The sequence below is a fragment of the Pleurodeles waltl genome, chromosome 8, assembly GCF_031143425.1.
Source record: "Pleurodeles waltl isolate 20211129_DDA chromosome 8, aPleWal1.hap1.20221129, whole genome shotgun sequence".
NCBI classification, from domain to species: Eukaryota; Metazoa; Chordata; class Amphibia; order Caudata; family Salamandridae; genus Pleurodeles; species Pleurodeles waltl.
Window position 1 is genome coordinate 82,843,395 of NC_090447.1, and position 20,816 is coordinate 82,864,210.

The following is a 20,816-nucleotide window of genomic DNA, read 5'->3' on the forward strand; positions in this document are numbered from 1 at the left end:
AGAGTTGGCAACATCATGGGGATGATGAATTATAGGATAGTGTGTCCCCTCTACTCGTGACCATGATCTGACCTGGTCCGGTGTAGCATTGTTTGACCAGGTGTCCTGCGCTGGGCTCCATCTGGCCCAGGGCAGCTATAAACCATCCAGTGCTGCTTTAGTGTAATTGAAGGGCCAGGCCCGTCTTAACCAGTTCCTAGCTGCCCAACCATGTACCCCTTGCCACTTATTTTTGTTGGCATCAGGTTGGTAACTCTTGAAGTGTAAATTGTGTAAAACATGTCCATGAATGGCCGGTTAGAAGCTTCACTACTCCATTATGAGAATAATTGTTAGTCTCCATCTCATAACTTGTTAGTCTTAGCAACACAATTAATTCTGAAATCCACACAGTTCTAAAGGAATCCATGTCAAAATCCCATTTGAATCCAGTCACTGATAAAAAAGGGAATCAGAACAAATATGTAGGCCTTTGAGAGCAGGAATATCACAATCCTTGTTGACCTGTTTTATCTTTTCCGCCAATTCATTCATCATTTTGTCTGTGACCAATAACCCCACCTGAACGTATGATAGAGATCTTTTATGCGTTGCTGAGTTTTACCTTGGTTTTCTCTTAACCTGGCTACGGTATTGCCACCTAAAACCATGGCTTGCGGCCAAAGAGCACAACCTGGTTATTCAGTGAGATCTCTTTTTCAGGCCTTCCTAAACTCATTCCCTCAAGACACGAACAATACCAGTTAGATTTCACCAAGGTTTCACCACAACTTTAACAAGACATTCCTTGGAGAGGTACTAAGAGAAATTAAATATTTAGACTCTCTCTAGTATTTGTTTAGTTCCTGTGACCATTAAATCACCCAATTTATCATTCCCACTTAAGACCTCATTATGAGTTGCCTGAGCGGCTGGAGCAGTGTCACTGGGGGATATCGCTCCAGGCAACTATGACTTTTCAAGTGTCTCTAATCCTGGAATGATCTGTTCTGCAAACATCAGACCCAATAAATCTGACCCAGAGACACTGGGCCCAGACTCTCCAGCTGAGCTGCGGGAACTGCAGGCAGCTGCTGCGCCCTGCCCCAACTGCCCTTTAACTTTATCAAGTAGCTTAAAAAACAACCAGTAGCTAATTAAAGAACCTTTCTTCCCCTGCCGACTCCTGTCCCCAATCCATACCCTACCACAACCAAGAAGAAAGCCCCCCACACATTTATCACCTGCTCCAAGCAGGTGGTTAATGTTTACACAAGATTTTAGCTGGTGTTCCTGGATCTGCTTGTGTCTGTGAAAATAACTCACAGGAAGTTACCGGCTAGAATCATCAAATTTGGTTGCAGTATCTCTCCATCGAGCTAGTGGGGAACTTGTAATGAGGCCCTCAAACAGAGGTGATAATACATCTAGGTGATGAGCCTATGGCACCCATTCTTTCATTCTAATTTCTATTCCTGTGGATCATATCTAGCACCCCTTCACCAGGAAGGAGTATCTTGTATTCTCGTTGCTGAGTATAGGTTTATACCTTCAGTGCACTTAGAACAAGTCCTCTGTGTACTTGCAACCTCCATTTATCCCCTTTTTGACAGAGCCGAGACCCCACCCCTGACCAATCTAAGGTTTAGAAAAACATCACAGCAGCCCAATGAAATGACAACAATTTGTCAACATCCTACTGAGTCACACAACTAGCAGCACACTGATGGCCAGACATTCTACATATTGCTGTTTTCCTCCAGAAGCTGCTGAGTGGCTCTTTTGTTTACTTATTATAAAAAGTCCAAATTACAGATAATAATAATGTGCGAATGGTTTTGAAAACTTAATTGTCATTTATTTCAAATTTTGCTTTGTTCCCTCTTTTGATATTGAGCTTATGAACGGAATAGATCATCTTTATACTTTCCTGTATCAATCAATACCACTGTCCTACAACACTGCCTTGGTATTGTACACTTCTGTTTTATAGAATATCACTTTTCATTGTCTCTGTTTTCTTCTCTGGAAGAGGAAATTATAGCATGCTGTCCTTCTAGCCTGGTCTAGTTGTTGGCTTCAGTGGCCACTGGTCTGGAATGTTTCTAACATACTGTGTACATTTGTTCCAACTGGTTTCGGCCCTATTGCAGTCAGTAAATTCTGTGAGAATGCAAAGGTTTGTCTTTTGTAAACTACACTGGTCAGAGAAAACACTGTACCCATCAAGGACTGTTTTGTGTCATGGTTTATAAAAGTAGCATTTACTTGTATTCTCTTTGGGGCCAAAACACAAAAGCATTTATGAGTAAGGAAGTAGTACACTTTTATGTAATGGCACATGAATATGAGTCAGAACACGAATGCTGGAACCACAGCATGTCTAAACGACGCGGTCGGAACAACAACCACCACGTTATTACCACAAATGCCTTTACCATGAATGCCTTAACAATGATTTGTCGTTGTAAAGGCATTCCTTGTAAAGCATATGTGGAACGGCATGCGTGGTTCCAGCATGCGACCCCCCACCCCTAAAACTACTGTAGCCCAACCCCACCCCAAAAAGCAATTCTACCCCTACCCCACTACCCCGACCCCACCCCTAAAACTTAAACTACCCGCCCCTAAAACTACTGTGACACTCCACCCCCTAAAAACTAAAAATACCCTGATCTCCCACCCCTGCCCCTAAAAACTAAAAATACCCTGACACCCCCACCCCTAAAACTACTGCGACCCCAATATAGCCAACCAAGTAAATAGTCTCTGAATCATAGCATCCATCATACAGACTATATCAGTTAGATTAAAATCTGACTACAGTTGCATGCACTAGAAAATATATTGCTTTAGAATTCATTTCCACACTACTACCAGCACCTTTTTGATAAATGTCATTGTTCAAGCAGAGTGAGTGTACAGCAGGGCAATCTTGAAATCAAATTTAATATTATTTCATCTTATGCCTATGCGGGTCTCAGGCATTTGTACCTTTCCTGATTGACACCGAATGGAGCAATGGTCCCCAGCAGTCTGATGTGTCTCAGACATCATGTTAGAGGTCTGAGAATATTTTTACAAGATTAAAAGATATTGTTTGCAAAATATTCATATTAATTTGTAAAATTAAGAAATGGGTGGGCTATTTAATGATTTTCTTAGTTTGGAAAAATGCATGAAGGTACCTTTTTTCCTAGTGATTGTGAAGCTGATGAATTTTTTTTGCATCTGTGTGATTTTGTAGGGTTAGTGTGTATGTCTACCTGTTTTGCGCAGTAACTACACATCTTTTCAGATTTAGAAAATCCCATGGGGTTGTCATTGAAATCTATGAACATTGGATAATTCTATGTCTAGACGTAACCTCAGACTGGCAAATTGTCTGCTGGCAGAAAGTCCCCTAGTTCACATTTACATTTAAGCTAATGTTTTTGTTTACTGGATATTTTTTTTTCAAGTTGGAAAATCCACTTCTTATACCCCCCTGTGAAATAAGAGACTGTTCCAGACCTGTCACATTGTTCAATTATTACATATATTCCCTGGGTGAAAATGCTCATGCAAAATCTTTCTACACAAAGATGAGACTTGGCCATTTTAAGAATTTCATATGGCCACACTCCTTCAGGTCACTAAACTGCTTTTTATCTGCCACTACCCTTAAAGTTATGGAAGTGTAAAAACCACATGTGGAGTTTCCCCGGTCACAAGTGAAATTTCCATTAAAAAAGATCTGTACTGGCTGAATCTGCAAACCACAATATGGAGTTTCTGACCACAAATTATGTTTTGATGTGCAAAGAGCCTTGTGAATTGGGCTCAATGTTCATTTTAGAAGCAAGAGTTTAGACCATAAAAGACACAAAACAGTTTGATTAACTCAATTGATCTGGAAAGTTGGTGCCTAACTACGATACCTCCTCCCATTCATGCTCTACCAGGTTCAACTAGTATACTACATTCAAAGCTGTCAAACCAACCAATTTTAATTATTTGAAAAAAGCAAGATCCTTCTTTTCTTCACTAGGAAATTTATGTGTTTTCACCACATCTGACACTCCTGAAGTATCAGTAAAGTTTGTTTCATGACCAGTCTTTATCAGTGATAATAGCCCTTGTAGTCTTCTCAGCTATTGCTCACATATGTACTCTAGACACTTTCTTTATTTCTCCCTGCCTGTCTACATATATTCTAAACTCTTTCTGTACTTTTTCATACATGTCTTTGGGCCTTATTACAACCTATATGGAGTGGTTTGCTCCATCACAAATGTGACGGATATCCTGTCCTCCGTATTACAATCTCAATAGAATTAAATGAGATCATAATACGGCAGACAGAGTATCCGTCACATTTGTGATGGAGGAAACCTCTCCATCAAGGATGTAATACAGCCCAAAAACTCTTTCTAGATCCTACATGCCTGTCCACATTTATTTATTTTATTTTATTTTATTTTATTTTATAGTCTTATGTCTGTCTACATTTCTTTTTTAATTTTATATTTTTATAAAGTGCACACCATCTCAAAATATCTCTGTGCTGTACATTCATGATATCATTCCAAGAAGCAAGAGAATTGATGACAACAAGAGTGTCAAGAAATTGTAAATCTAATAATATATCATCATGCAATAAGGCAAACTCTAAAGTAAGAGAGAGACAACAGGAACCTAGGATGCTCAAGGAAGAATCTGAAGGAGTAAAGAAAGAAGGTTAATGTGGAAAGACAAGGAGGGTGAAGGAATAGAAGAGCGGTTAAGAAGGAAAGGAAAGGACAGATATCCTATGAGGAAAATGAGGAAAAAGGAAAGCTAAAGGTGCGGAGAGCAGGAAGGAGAAGAAATGCCCCATGCCTCTCCACAATTTTAAATGAAACTTATTCTCCATTTCTGTCCTTCTCTGTACACTAGACGCATTACATTATTTTACCATGAAAGGCCATTATTACAAAAAATCCTAATAATTCTATCCTTGTAAGAAATGGATCCAAATTCAATATAGAGGTGCAAATTCTATGTATCAGTGAACTAAGCTGATTGTCCCTGTTGGTTATCCTGAGAGGGATACAGAAAGATACATCCCTATGGGACCTTAAGCCTAACATGTTGGTAATTTCCCTTGTGAATGTGACTTGTTACACCCTACAAGGTACAGAGGTGCACTCTAGAATGCCCAGAATTCTGCACTTGTGAAATCACTCTATAAAATCGAGTTCATTATCAAATATATATATTTTAATGTAGCACTAAAAACTTATCTTCTTTCATTGCTAAGTGCTGTAAATAACAGATGTTGCTATTGCCAGATTTGTGGGCTCAATATACCCACTGTGGAAGGACAGAAAGACGAGCCATGGTTCAACTCATGGCCTCCAGAACAGTGTATGTGCAGATGCTTTTGTTCAGCTTGCTGAGCCATTCTTCAGGTATATCACACAGTGCATTGGAAAGCAGTCCACGTAGAGGTTTTGCATGTAAGTGTGTATGCGTGTGTGTATGCGAGTGTGAGCGTTGTGGTGAATACATGTTTGTCTGCATGTGAGTATGCATGTTTAGATGGGTGTGAGTATGCGTGTATGAGTGCTGAGGTGGATGCGAGTATGGATGCATTTGAGTGAATGCATGTATGAATGTTGAAATGGATGCATGTATATATGTGTGTGAGTGAATGCGTGTATGTAAGTGTGGGTAAATGAGTGTATGCATGGTACGTGTGGGTGTCTGTGTGCATGTGCATGTATGTGGGGAGGGGTGTGCTGTCTCTGGAGGGGGATGGTGCGAGGGGGCACTGTGCCTGGAGGGGGTTGGGGGTCAGTGTGTATAGAGGGGGGAGGGGGTGTTTAGTGCTTCCTGGTGGGGGGGGGTCGTCTTCCGGTGACAGGCAAGAAATTCCCTGTACCAGAAGCCTTTCCACCATGGCTTCCTGGCGGTGCTACAGCCACGGAAACAATGGCGGAAAGGCTGCTCCTAATACTGCCGCTGGTCTTCTGTGGACCGCCGGGTCGGAGATGATCCGACCTCCATGGGGGTATGAGTGGAGATGTGGCAGGTTGGCAGCGGCCAACCTCCACACTCATAATATGGCAGTGTTCACCGCCAGCCTGTTGGGGGTGGTACCGCCACCTTTACCCTCGCGGTCAGAAGACCACCAGGGTCATAATGACCCACATAGTCAATCAAATTGCATCTGTCATCAGATAAAGACCAGTACCGAGTGTTGTGCAAGAAAATTTGAAAAAACTAAAACAAATATGTTTTTAAATCAACTTTCTACTTTTATCCTTCTTCATCTTTGTTTTTTTAGTAGTGATGTTGTGGCCCCCAGTTCAACGTTCTGCAAAGTCTACACCTTGACTCCATTTCTCGCCAACAACCGAGAGAAGCGAGGACTGGCTCTCGATGGGAAGCTGAAGCACGAAGATACGAACCTGGCATCAAGCACATTGTAAGGGTACTCTCTTAATGCTGAAGCTATGTATTTAACAATGTATGCAGTGTTATGATATGCAACACCATTACAACTGCTACTAAACATATGATTTTACATAAAGTGCAGCTTATTTGCATTTCACATTGCTAAGTTCAGCTTTTTGATATAATATATTGGTATTATGATAGCAGACATAAAACAAGTAACTTACATTGGAGTCTAAGGGCTTACAAATGTAGAATTAAGCTACTCAGGGCCATGTGTACTAACGGGTTTTTCGTTCACAACACCTGCAATGGGCTAAATGGCAGACTGTGCGTAGACACAAACCCTGCTTAGAAAGAGCTGAAGAAGCATTGCAAGTCACAAAAAACTATGCAACTCACATTATCCACAACAGGAGTCCTTGAAAATTGTGAGGAAGAGGGAACAGAAATGAGTGTGGAAAAGGGTCGTCCCCTGTTCCTTCTGAATTGTAAGGATACATAACAATGGTTTGCAACTGCAGAAAAAGACTATCAACTCCTGAAAGAGGGTGGTATCCAGCGGCAAACTTGTTGAGGGACAGCTTCCACTATGTGAGCTCAGTGGCAAGGAACAGCGGTAGCAGACAGTTGTCAATGAAATTCCTGCATGCTCTCTTCAGTGTCCCATGGACAGTGATATATTCCCTTTTCATTGCAGTGCCTATCTCTTTCAAGGGACCAGGCTGCAATGGTAGCATTTTGTGAACACAGATATATAGAGACAAAGGTCTGCTCTCCCTCACAGGCCTACATCCTTCCATTCACAGCCATTTGCAATGATTTGCATATGGAATCCTCTCTCATTACTAATAACGAGGCAGGCTATGCCCATTTTGACTAGTGCTGGATTAGTGCCACAGACTCTCTAAAAATGACTGCTTACCTTAAAAGTGATATGCAGAAATGGCTTCTAGTTATTGACTGGGTCCTTCATACACTTGGCCTTCAGTGCTTCCCTCAGATTGCCTCTTTGAAAACACTCAGAAACCCTTAGTGAATAACATTTCAGTTATTCATTATTGCCATTTATAATTTCATGTGTACAGCACAGAACTTTTCACAGGTATAAGCCACCAGTGAAACTACCTTCATGAAGGTCCTGTGGCATTGAGGTAGATGTAGTCCTCACATCCTTCATTTAGTTTTTCAGGTCTGATTTAGCAGTAAAATACTAATTCATGTTGAATGAGGTTATCTCATTTTATTTAAACAACAAATCTAGTTAATTCTTCACTAAGGTAATCTCCTGAGGGGAGGGGGCCTCTAGTCTTTGGTGTAAGTACATAGAGCTCTCCCCTGTAAAATTATCAGCAGAACATTCCAGAGAGGAGACCAAAGGGTGTGGGTCTAGGGGCTGTAGTTGAAGGAATGGCTCCCTCATTCAAGATACACATGGGCCTTAGATTACAGTGCTGTGCTAAACCGGAAATAAAGTAACTTATTGGAGGGCACACTATTACCCCAGGAAGTAGTATTGTACGGCCATACATGGAAAGCTGCATGGGGTCAGAACATCTCCACACATTTGCCTTCCTGTATAGATACCTACCCCCCCAACAACTGGCCAGTTGCCTTAACAGCTGGTCCCCTACCTTAACATGCCCCTGTATTTAATTAACACTTCACTGCATCTTTCTAAACCAGCACAACACCAGAAGTATGCCGTTTTCAAATTACCACACACTTCTTCAATGTTTATATGATTGTAAATGTCAGTCGTTGGCTAGAGAAGGAGTGCTGGGCACTGTGAGGGGCGAAACAGTGAGTTCAGCCTACAAAGGCTTCATATAGTGCACTAGCTCAGCCCTAGCGGGTAGGTCTCAGCTGCAATGATAAAAGCATAAATGACCCCTTTCAGTCTCTACAGAAACTGTGTTAATATTGAAGACAATGGACGCAAGGTTGGAATAGGACATTTGTATTCCCATAACTTTGTGGAAATTCATACCTGCCTCATTTTCATTCTCATCGGATGTGGACATTACTATATTGTATGTCAATGTTTTATGGAAGTAGTTATTCCCTCTACATATGTGTGCTAAATATACTGCTCTGTACAGAGATATGGTCCATCCCATAAATGTACATGTTCTCCCGATGAGTGGAGATAAGGACATTATAATTCTAAGTATAAGCTGGGCACAAGTGGCTGTAATTTTTCCTAACAAACATAATGTGGGAAATCCTACAAAATATGCACATTATTCCAGTGTAATTAGATTTTTGCCCTGCCTACTTCCAACTGGAGAGCGTTTATAGTGAATCAGTAGACGGGTCACTTTGTGATCTGCAGATGTTATTCTGCCTTTGGTTGTAACTCCTGTCTTACTTGACACAAGGGAGATGAGATGACCTGGAACTAGATCTTTGATATGGAAAAGTCCAACAGCTCACCTCTCAGTCTGGAAGCAGCAATAAGGACCATAGGATCAAGTACCACTGTGAGTGGAGATCTAAATAACAGTGGGTTACAGGGCAGTGATGTTTGTTTAAGGGAATATGAGTCAGCAACGTTCCTTGGGCCAGCAGTATTGCATGTGAACACAGGTTATGGTGGTTACCACAGTGGGTGGATATTTGTGGCCAGAAGCTGTGTAGAAACTGTGTAATTAAGAAGCACAGGTTTACTGGTGTTCAGCCTCATAGGGGAAAAGGTAGGCATGGACTAGAGGAAGCATATCATCAGGATCCCACACAGCGTCAGAAAGGAAGTAACAATCTAAGTGGTGGTAAGGGCAAGCTGCATGAAATGCAGAGGAAACTGAGAGTTGTGGAGTGATATGACCATAGTGCCTGAACTAGAGGAGGTTGGAAATGGGACAGTCACACAAAACAATTAACGTGTGTCCTATCTGCCTTCTCTTGGTTCATCACCTGTTTTAGTGTGCCACAGAATACAGTTTTCCCAAAAGCAGAGCATCTCAGGGCTCTGTACAGGAGAGCCAGGCTCTTCTAGGCATTCTCATCAACATTACCCCAGATGGAGCTGTTGCATAACAAGTTGACCGCCTGTACGGCCTCTTTGAATATTTACTGGCTTCACCTTTGAAAAAACAACAGGTGAACTAAGCGAAAAAACCTCATCTGCCAGATGATAGTGCCTACCAGAGAAAACCAGTGCAGCAATCAGATGTCCTTGCATTGAACATTGGAAACCCTAAGGCAGACATCCCTGACTAGAACAATTCAAGGGCTTCAAACTGTGCCCCTGGGAGTTCCTGCCATTTGTGGCGTGATTCATAGCGCTCCCCTGTGACAGTGCTTACAGTTGGCCCTTGCTGGAATTATTTTGTGCCACAAGAAAGACAAACACAAAACTTGCTTTTTTTATCACAATCCCTACCTCCTACCTTAGGTCAGCCACATCCCTTCGAGATGTAGACTTGTTTGTAGACAGCTCCAAGTGAAGCTCCAATGTTGTCACTTTTATCTTGAACCTTCACCTTAGATGTTAACCATAAACTTTCATTAGGTTGAAGATTTTCTTTGTCCTTGGTATAACATAGTTAGGAACACTTTTTTGTGTTTTATCCTAGTTTGTCCTTCCAAATGTTAAGGTGTTTTAGTTGAATATATTCTCTTTGAAAGTATCCTTGCTTGAACCTAAGAATTTATCTTGTAAATGGAATGCAGTTATACTTATTAATGTTTGCTCCCACTTAGCACATGTGGTTGAGGTAAACCTTTGACCCTGATGGGTGCTGCTACTGGTGAAGAAAAGAGCACTTGATGGAGTCTTTGACTTAGCCTTTTCCCTTAGCATCTGGTCAAAAGGGTTGTGGGACATATATTATGTTTAACCACCAGCCACTCTTTTTCTGCTTATCCAGGTGTTTTCTCCAAATATATATGCTTAGAATTGTCTGTTTTGAAATTACAGACAGGAAGCCTTTTTCATCCCTGTTACAAGGAGATAGCTTGCTGGCTATGTTTGCTGCTATAGCTGCTTACTACCAACCTGGTGCATTGTGCTACACAAAAACTATCAAATAACAACACACAGTTTTGGGAGCGGTACATTTCAGACTATGAATTTTTACTTTTGGATGGAGTGAACCCACCAAATTAATAAAGCGCTATCTTGCTAGGTTACAACACAGTTCACTGAAAAAACTCTGCCAAACCACTGTTAGCTATGGCACAAGCAGCAGGCTTTTCCCCTGAGAAAAAGGTTTGAGCAGTAACAAACAACATTAAAGACAAGAACACAATAGAATTGAATTCTTTAAATCAGTTTACAAAAACCAGGCCACATTTACTAAGCAAAATTGCACATAAATGACTAATATAAAATTAAAGGATCCAGAGAAGTTAGAGGACAATTAAAGTCAACCGTGGAGTTGGACAGAGGCGCCATTTGAATCTGACCTGCAACGATGTCAGATAAGCATGTGTCACAAAGGTAAAATGTTTTTACCTTGAAACATATGAGTTATTTATAGTTATAGTGGATGGTCCCCTATCTGCCAATAGTGTGGAGGTGAACACCTTTATCCCTATGGCAGATTACTGCTCACAATATTTAGGGGCCTGATTTAGATATTGGCAGATGGGTTACTCCGTCACAATGGTGATGGTTATCCCGTCCGCCGAAATCAAAATCACATAGGAGTGAATGGGATTTAGATTTCAGAGGACAGGATATCCGTCATCCACCAATATGTAAACCAGGGCCTTGGTGATCTCCTCCTGCACGACAGGGATCTTTGTGCCTTCAGTCAAGCTGCTGCCATGGTAGAGGCTCTGAATATATTGAAGGTAGGCTGAGCAGCTGTCATGTTTCATGTAGTCGACTTATTTTTTGAAAACAAACTGCTAAAGTCCTAGTTTGTATTTGAAAAACACAAAAAATTAATGACCTTGACACTCTGGGAGTTTTCCCCCTGGGTGAGGATCATTTTTATTTTTTCTGGTCTCACCCCTGTCTTTTCCTGGAGGTCACAAACAGGAAATTAACTACATCACAACTTTCATCCTAAATTTAGCGGATGATCTGAAGTACCTAGACTGTTGGCTTGATGTTTGCTGTGCCATTGATGTAAGGCCTCCCCCTGCAGAGCCTCCACCTGGTAGAAACGTGATGATTCGCTTGTCTCTGGCATGCAAAATGCCAGTTTGATGGACATGTTACTCTGCCATGTTTGTGGTGGGGTATTTTCCTAAACTCAAAATTAGACCTTTAATCTTTTTTTCAGGATTCTGAATTCTCCTGTGAGAAAAAGCAGGAAGTAATAGCCTACAAGGGATTTCCAGGGGTTGTTATTGTCCATTTTGGTGAGCTTGCAGTATCCTTTAACGTCAGTGAAGTAAGCTCACACCAGCATTTTGTGCAGGGAGCTCTGGTGCCTTATATCACTGTTTGTGGATGCTGGAAAAGCCCCTCCTCATCTCTCCCATAGCTCCCACTTCTTTTTATTTAAATAATTTTAATTAGTATTTTGGTTGACCATAGAATGAATGAATGATTACGATCATGAATGAACGAATGAGCTGCTCAATAAAGCGTGCCACTTCTCCTAAGAGCGTCAGGGCTCTGAAGAATAGCAGAAGTAAAAGTCATCATCATCCCAGGCAGAGGCCGATAACCAAGTTTTCAACTTCTTCTCTAATAGAGATTTAGAACTAAGGGTGCAAAGCTCAACTGTGAGCTGGTCCAGGCATGTGTGACCAAATAGGAGATCCTTACCTGTCTGACTTTCAGCACTACTGCAAGCGATGCCTTGATGGTAAGAAGAACTCTTGAAGGAAAGTGATGGTGTAACCTATCTGTTGGTAATTACCATTTTTCCTGTGGCATTCCCCCAGTATTTTACCTTCTTTTCGGAACCTGTCATTGTTGGCCATGGGACTTTGTACAGTTTACTCCTATTAATCAGTGGTAAATTGCTTGGGTGCGGTCCCTTTTGAAAATGATAAAATTGGCATATACCTAATTAGCACATTCAATTTACTTTTAAGCCCCCAGTATATGGTACTTTTGAACCTGGCCCTTTCTGCAGGGTCACTCCAAACATTTTGCCTTCACTCCCTTCCTTTGATTAATTTTGTTTGTTGGCTCATGGGACTCTGCTATCTCTAAACCATGGTACAATTGACGTAAACCTAATTGGCACATTTAATTTACTTCTACGCCCTTATTAAAGTGGCACTACATGTACCCAGGGCTTGTAAATTAAATGCTACTAGCGAGTTTGCAGCAATCATTTTGCTACCCACTGTAGTGGTCTGCCACCACATCTTGTAGTACAGTATTAAACTTCAGTTTCAACCTAGCAAAATATAATATTTTAAGACCTAAACCTGCCTTTTCGATAAATATAATTCCCCCCTAAGGTAGGCCGTAAAGGCTCATAGGGCATGGGCGTTGTACTTAGGAAGTGGGAGATGAGTGTTTAAGTTTTACATGTCCTAGCAGTGAAAAACTCCTAAAGGCTTTTCTCACTGCTGCAAGAAGGCCTATCTCTCCCGTTTGCTGTCACTGGGTTACCCATTACATTTAATGAGTGATCACTTTGGATTGGGAGAAGATAGAGATGTACTGCTTAGATTCAATTGAATTGTAATTTAAAACCCTCTGTAATGGTAAAGTCGGATTTGAAGTCACAATTCTGAAGATGCCACTTTTAGAATGTTGTGCCTTCTGTCAGTATCCTGGGCCACATGACTGTGAATGGTTCTACTGTTGGGGCTTGTGTATTCCTCCCATACATTGGCACAAAGGGGATTAGAAGTGGGAAGCATGGACCATCCTACAAGGATGACTGGTGGAGGAGCAGCATCCTGTCCCACTTATACTTCAAAGGGCTTGCCACCAGCACACACAAAGTACCCTGAAGCCAGGCTCTTGTCACCCAAGACAGTTTGGAGCCTTGACAGGGGAAGGGATGAATTTTCCAGAGCCAGATGCAGGGTAGGGCAGGGTGTTCTACCCTCATGCAAAGGCTGGTACTAGGCATAAATATTGGATCTCCTCAGCAATGTTTACATGCCTAGATATATGGACATTACAGAAGATCTGTCCTGCCACCTGAAGACTGCCCTGCTGCTACTAGAGGACTGCCCTACTACTTGAAGACTACCTTGCTTTCTGAGAAGGAAACTGGACCTGCTCCCTTCATCCCAGACAAACTTGAGAAACTCCAAGGGTAAATTGACTGACCTGTCTGATCCTCAGGGAAAAAACAAGCTCTAGAGGCCTCCCTGCAACTGCCCATTCTGACCTGATGCACTGGACCTCCTTGGACCTACAACTGGACCCGACTGAGCCTTGCTGGCCTCTGATAGAGTGAGGTTTTGATCTCCAAGTTCAGCCTCCCCAGGTCCTGGACCCTTGGCTGGCATCAGTTGAGCTCCTTCTGTGAAAAAAGGTTTGATCCTGAAGATTTTGGGATAATTGCAAATTAGCATTTTCGTGCCAATACTCTGCCATCTGGACCAAGTGCCAGCACGAAGCTCTGGTAAACTGAACTGCTACAGCGACTGCCATGGACTTCCAGCATTACAAGATCTGCACTTCACGCTACAGCAACAACACCCCACTTCAAGCAGTGCCCGACCTTGATGTCCGACCGACTCTTAAAGCTAAAGTGATGACATCCTGCGCAGTCTGGCCTGCTGTTCGTGCTACAGAGATGACCATCTGTGACACTTTCCCTGCCCCATGTGGCCTTCAATACCTCAAGCAGAACTCTTTGTGCAGGACTTTGAGAAGGTAACTATTTCAGAGGGACTAACCTGGTCCCTGTATTTGGCCCATGGTCCATCGCGGTCAGCCTGAACTTGTGAATTTCCGCTGGTCTAGCACAGCTGGATTATCCCAAGTGATGCTTAGAGCTTTTAGGCACAATACTTACCTGAAAGTTTTGAAATTGGTTATCTCTAGTTTTATTGCTTGTATTCTTGTCATTCTGGTCTCATTTTAAATATTTAAATTCACTCTATTTTTCTAAATCGGGATGCTCTTTTTCTTGTTTTCTGCTTTCACTTTACGATTGTTTGTGTGCTGCATAAACAATGTACACATTGTTGCTAAGTTTAGCCTGAGTGCATTTGTTTGCCAGTCTACCAGAGGTTTAAGCACAGGTTAATTTTGTGACTTTTGTGGTTCACCCTGACAAGTATTGTGATTGTTGCCAGAGTGGGTTTCCATCCCAGTCAACCAATAACCTATTTTGTTACAGGTACTACAGAAGAAGTGGGCTGCAGCACACATAGTACCACCTACAAAAGTAGGCCTGTAAAACATGTCTCCGGGCCGGCCATTGCAGCCTGGCAGCGTAGTTGTGAGATGTGTATTGCTCCCAGACAGTAGACAAAGGGTATAAAGAGTCAGGATGGGGACTCATCTCTTGACAGGATGGTTTGAGGTACTGTGTCCATCCCCTTCCTTATCTTCCAAAGTGACTGCTTTGTCACTGGCAAATGACGTTCACACCTTAGCCTGCCTTCTCTTTGTCTTTTTTATCAAGCTGGTACCACCAAACCTAGTGTGGGTAGAGGAACTGAACAGAACTGGTTTAGGGAGTAGGCAAAGGCTCCCCCCCGACCATGGCTGACACTGGACATAAAAGGGAACCTCACACCTCTCCCCAGAATACTCCTGGTCCTACGAAGAATCAGAAGAAGGACTGCCCTGCTGTCTGAAGTACATGAAGGAGGACTGGGTCTACTTATTTTTATCCCAGGACTCCAGAAATAGCACCTAAGGTAAGTTGTCTGACCACCAGATTGAACTACAGGGACACAAAAGTCTTCCAGAGACCCTTTCCCTGCAATTGGCCAGCTGACCAGGACCAACTGGACCTGCCTTGGACCGTGATGCTGGTCTCTGTAGGAGTGAGTCCTAAGCCCCAAATGGGGCCTCAAAGCTCCTGGACCCTTAGCTTGTGTTAGAGTGTACTCCTCCTGTTCTTGTTCCCAAGCTGCAAGAAGTGGGCCTTACCTACCTATTGCCAACTTTCTGCCTGGAGGACCGCTGAAGACAAGGGCTGCCGTCGAAGCCACAGCTGTTGATTTTGAGTCGCTGGTTAGCCTCATCTTGTTGGTTTCTTCTAAAGTAGATGTGAGATCTAGAAATTTTGTTAAGGCTTAAAGTTGAGTGCTTCATTGAGACGGATGCCGAGCAGAAACCTGTCGACATCGAGGCATTCCTGGTCACAGACTTTGGACTTCACCCACTCGGACCTTTCTCACCTTCTTCAGTGACCACACAGGGATCCTGCTCTTCAGCAACCTGCCATTTTCAAGACCCACTTTGGATCCAGCTTTCAGCTTGTCACACTGACAACTCATCAATAAGCACTTTTTCTTCATAAAAGTTTGTAAGTCAGAAGGGACATTTTCCACTTGGACATACCTGCTCCCTATATCAGACCGGCGCTCCATTGGAGTCAGCCTTAACTTTTGACCTTCACCCAGTCTAGCATGACCAGGTACCGCTATTGCTGTTTTGTGCTTTTTGGTGCTTTTTTTTATTAAAAATTTGAAAATTCATATTTCCAGGTCTACTTATTGGATTTTTGTTGTTTGCTATTTTTTATTTAGTAAATTGTTTTGGAACTTTTCTTATGTTGTGTTTTCACTTTATTACTGGTTGAGTGCTGCATAACTACTTTACACATCACCTCTAAGTTAAGCCTGATGGATTTGTGCCAGCTACCAAATGTTTAAGCACAGACTTATTTAGTGATTTTAGTGGTTCACCCTGACATGGATTATGATTATTGTTTAAGGTGGGTTTTATCACCTTCAGTGAATACTCCCATTTTTACACTAACCAAGAGATATTGGGGGCCCAATGAGAAGAGTACCTATGGGACAAAACTAGAGGCTTGGGAAGAATTCTCGCTAATCAGTAGCCAAAGCAAGGACTTGAGGTAAGAAGACACAGAAATATGCCAAGGAGGAAGTTTAAAGATCAGACATCCTTCCCAATTCTTTATGACTTGCATAAGTCTAATCAAAAACACCGGAAGACATAGGTACAGAACATTGACATAGTCTAGTCTTGAGGTGATAGATAAATGAACTACTGTCCTACAGGAGTGAAAAGGAAGAAGAAAGAGAAACATTTTGAGGACTTGCAGCAGCACAAATTATGAGCCCACTACTGAAGACACCTAGGGTTGGATAGGAAGCAGGGTGTCAATCTTGACCCCTAGTTTATTGACTCTAGTGCAGGCTAAGGTGGAGATGGTGATGTCTCCGACCAACAGCTCTCCCAACAGTTTGCAAGGAAAGACCAGAACAGGAAGATTATAGTCTTATACGTATTTCAGGTGGCTAATGCACATCAACTCAAAGATCACTCATATCCATGCTTTAAAGACATCTGGTGTAGCCACCATCCCCTTCTGACAAGAGAGAAGCAGCTGGTATCGCCTGTGTAGAACACTACCTTAAAGTCAAACAACTCAACCAAGGATGGCAGTGGGGCTATGCAAATACTAAATAAAGTGGAACTGAGAGAAAGGCCCTGTAGCATCTTGGCAGTGAGGGATCTGATGGTTGAGGAGAAAGGTGCCAGCCAAATTGACTGCCTTCTGTTGTCCAAAAAATAATTAATCCAACTAAGGGCCTGGCCTCGTACCCCAATATCTACCAGGTGTTCCAGGAAAATAGAGTGTGAGACAGTATCAAATGCTGCTGTTCATGCAAAATCAGGCCATATTATTATCTTTGTCAAGTATCAATTTGATGTGGTCAGACACTTCCAATACTGCTGTACCCGTGCTATGTCTGGGAAACAAACCTGATTGGCTAGAATGTGAAAGTCTATGTTGCTAGATATAGTCAGGTAGGTAATTATTTATCAGCTTCTCAAGCATTTTGGATTCTGCCAGGAGTAGCAATATTTGTATCAAATTGAGTAAGACAGTAGGGTCAGCAGTGCAATCTTACAGCAAAAAAATACACTTGTGCCTGCTTCCATAGAGTTGGCACCATGGCTGAAGACAGGGAGATGTTAAGGACCAAGGTCAAGAATGGGTTAAGTACCTTCACAGCCATGTCCAGAACCAATGTAGGACATCGATTGACCAGTGACCCTGATTAGCAATTGGCAATCGCCAATTTGAACTGCTCCAGAGAGTTAGGTTTAAATTGAGATAGAAGGGAGTGCCTAGGAGCACCCACAATGACTTGTAGCCTCTCACAGGAGTGTGTCAAAGTTCCCTCAAGTAGGTTATTCAGAAGTTTTGTAATTTTCTCCTTGAAAAAAAGATAACATATCACAGTGCTCCTGAGTGGGAAGGAACCTGCTGTTACGAGCTTGCGGTGCCAAGAACTTTTGGAGATTTTGAAGATCTCATGACGGTTGTTCACAGCTGTGTTGGTTTTAGATTCAATATAAGATGCCTTGGTGCTTTTAATTTTGGGGTGAACATTTTTCAAGGCTGTTTTATAGAAAGCTTCACCTTCTGGTGAGTAGCATCTACTCCTCTTTCTTTCCACAGGCTCTTTTTTCGACAGCTATGATTTGAGAAAACCACAGGGCTGAGGGACTGCATTTGCGATCTTTCAAAGTCTGCGTTAGGGCTAGAGTATCAGAGGCAAATTGTGCCTAATCATCCACTGTCTCCTCATCCTGTTTGATGCCACCAGGTATGCCACCACTTGTGGAAGTGTATTGGAAAGAAGTGGAGTAAGTTAGTTGTACCTGATTTTAATCCAGGCCTGGAAGATCCAGGTACTAGGTGTCCTATTCTGCCACTGAAATGTAGTAAAAGAAAGGTCTGACCAAGCGACCTTGGTCCTCCACTGCGATAGGGAACCTAGCTAACATAAGGCTGACGGTCTGCCATTCTTGGTGACTTGGGGGGCGGCAACAACTTGGGTCAAATTAAGAGAGGCCATCTTATCTAACAGAGCCCCCGTGACACTGTCAGAGGAATTGTCAAGTCGTGTGTTGAAATCCCCCAACAGAGTAAAATTGACACACTGACTGGTTAAATGGGCCAGGGCCTCATCAGAGATTTAATGAACTCTGCAGTGTCGCCAGCGGGCGATAAATCAGTGTTCTAGCTAATAGCCTATGAGGAGACAGGCAAAGGTTTAAAGCTTCCACCCCCAAGAGTTCCTTTAATTGTATTGTAGTTCCTTGAAAGGCTTGTTCAAAAGCAATAGCAACCCTTCCACCTATCATGTTGCCCAGATGCACAAAAGAGTATCACAAAGGAACTGCTATCACTACATCAGGAGAGAATGATCATCCAAGGTTCAGTCAAAATAATGTCAGACCATAATTTCCAGAGAATATTGGGAATGTAAAATGCATGTCTGCGATGAATGTGCATTAATTAAAGCTGCTGAGGTAAAATGTGAGTTACCCTGATTTTCAGAATAACCAGCCCTGCTTCCCTCCTCCATCAACTTGATGCACTCATAGGACGAAGGTACAAGTGAGCATATTTTCTAGCAAAAGCTCCGGAACAATCACTCAGTGCAGTTTTTAGGGGCCCGATGGCCAGAAGTGCCTGTGGCAATAATAACTGCACAGAGTCAGAGGAGATGGCCCACCATGGGTAACATGGTTGGCAGTGGATGTGGAACAGACGCGGACGAGCACAGATGGTCTTGCCTTGGGTGCACCTTAGGCATACCAGCTGCATGGTTGCTGAGCACGTCCACTGCCAGTCCGCGCCACCGCCTTCCATTTGTAGGGATATTCATCTAACTTCTCGAGTGACCAACAACTCACAATGGTGCCTTTAGTCAATGAAGAACATGACAACATCAACATACTAGGAGATCCAAACATACTCACTAGTCTCATGAAGGATAAATGTATCATAGCTCAGCAACCAGCTGTACAGAGCACTACAGCAATATAATGGGGCAAATTAGACCACACCCTAACAACGTAAAACCACTCTAAGATACAGCTCCCATATCTTAAGGAATACCCTCTAGGGTCCAGGTGTCTCTCCAACCATGTCTCCTAAAGGGTCCAGTTAAGTCCACTGCTAACTGGTTTCCTGGTTCTGCCACACAAGATGAAGGGCCTGATTACAACTTTGGAGGAGGTGTTAATCCGTCCCAAATGTGACGGATATACCACCCGCCGTATTACGAGTTCCATAGGATATAATGGACTCGTAATACGGCGGGTGGTATATCCGTCACTTTTGGGACGGATTAACACCTCCTCCAAAGTTGTAATCAGGCCCGAAGTTTTTATTCAGCATTTTGTGTCCCTGCGGCAGCACCGAAGGCCCCTTCATGCATACACACATCCAAAACCAAACCACTCCTGAATATCACTTTTCCCCACATAAGTGCCTAATAATTATTTTGTCCTAGCCTTTCAGCTCTCAGATATATCATTTTATTTTACTTGCAGGAAAGCTTTTCATGCCTCATCCTTGCTTAATCACTTTCAGCAGAAGGCCATCAGAATCAAATTATTACTGCGAGTGCCTTGTACTTAGTTTGATTTGTTCTAAAAAGAAAAATAGTCATCAAACTCTAGTTCATCTACTTTCAACACTTCTTTCAGTGTTTCCTTACAACCAGTCTCTCCATAGGTAAAAGCTAAATGTACAAATCCAGGGAAAACAGAATTTTGCAAGTGGTACCTGTAGGAGCATACATGATCTAATGTTAGTTTGTTCATTTGTATACATTAGGCCACCAGTCGAGTGGGCTTCACGACACCCTTAGGATTGACTTATCTAATGTATAAATGTAGGTTTTCCAACATGTCAGATCACTTTACTCTGCCATGTGTTACATCTTTGTTTGAAACTGCAGCCATCAAGGCCACAGTGGTGATCCTGGATGGATGCTACATTTGCGGGTGGCAGTGGCGTAGCGTGGGTTGTCAGCACCCGGGGCAAGGCAAGTAATTTGCGCCCCCTAACCCGGGGCAAGGCAAGTAATTTGCGCCCCCTAACCCGTGGATTTAGTCTCTTCCAAGATGTTGCGCCCGGTACGGCCGGCCCCCCCTGCACCCCCCACGCTACGCCACTGGCGGGTGGTGTATATGTACTTTGCAACCCACATGTGGCAATTAGCTTGAGCTTCTGGTGTCCTTTGTGTGTTAACCTGACATGGCCGTGTGGAAAAATTAAGGCCCATATTTATACTTTTTTCGCGCCGCATTTGCGTCATTTTTTTACGCAAAAACGGCACAAACTTAAAAAATACAATTGTATTTTGTAAATTTGCACCGTTTTTGCGTCAAAAAGCGGCGCAAATGGGGCGCTAAAAAAGTATAAATATGGGCCTAAGTGGGCGTAGCCAATCTGACATTATTTTCTATGGATAGAGGGCATTCACTATGGTACTGGATGCCAGTTTCATATTCCACGGAATCCTAATGCCAGCAAAACAAGGTGAAATCATCCAAAAGATGTCTTTTTCACAGCTGTCATAAA

At 42.6% G+C, this 20,816-nt stretch overlaps 1 protein-coding gene across 4 annotated transcripts in view; it reads left to right on the plus strand.

Annotated features, from left to right (window-relative positions):
• Positions 1-20,816, plus strand: part of LOC138249738 (beta-arrestin-1) — a 702,383-nt gene that overhangs the window by 637,140 nt on the left and 44,427 nt on the right. For all 4 annotated transcript variants that reach the window (XM_069203796.1, XM_069203797.1, XM_069203794.1 and 1 more), the window contains exon 11: positions 6,290-6,430. In XM_069203796.1, coding sequence (XP_069059897.1) covers positions 6,290-6,430 — 141 coding nt within the window. The remainder of the gene's footprint in view (positions 1-6,289; positions 6,431-20,816) is intronic.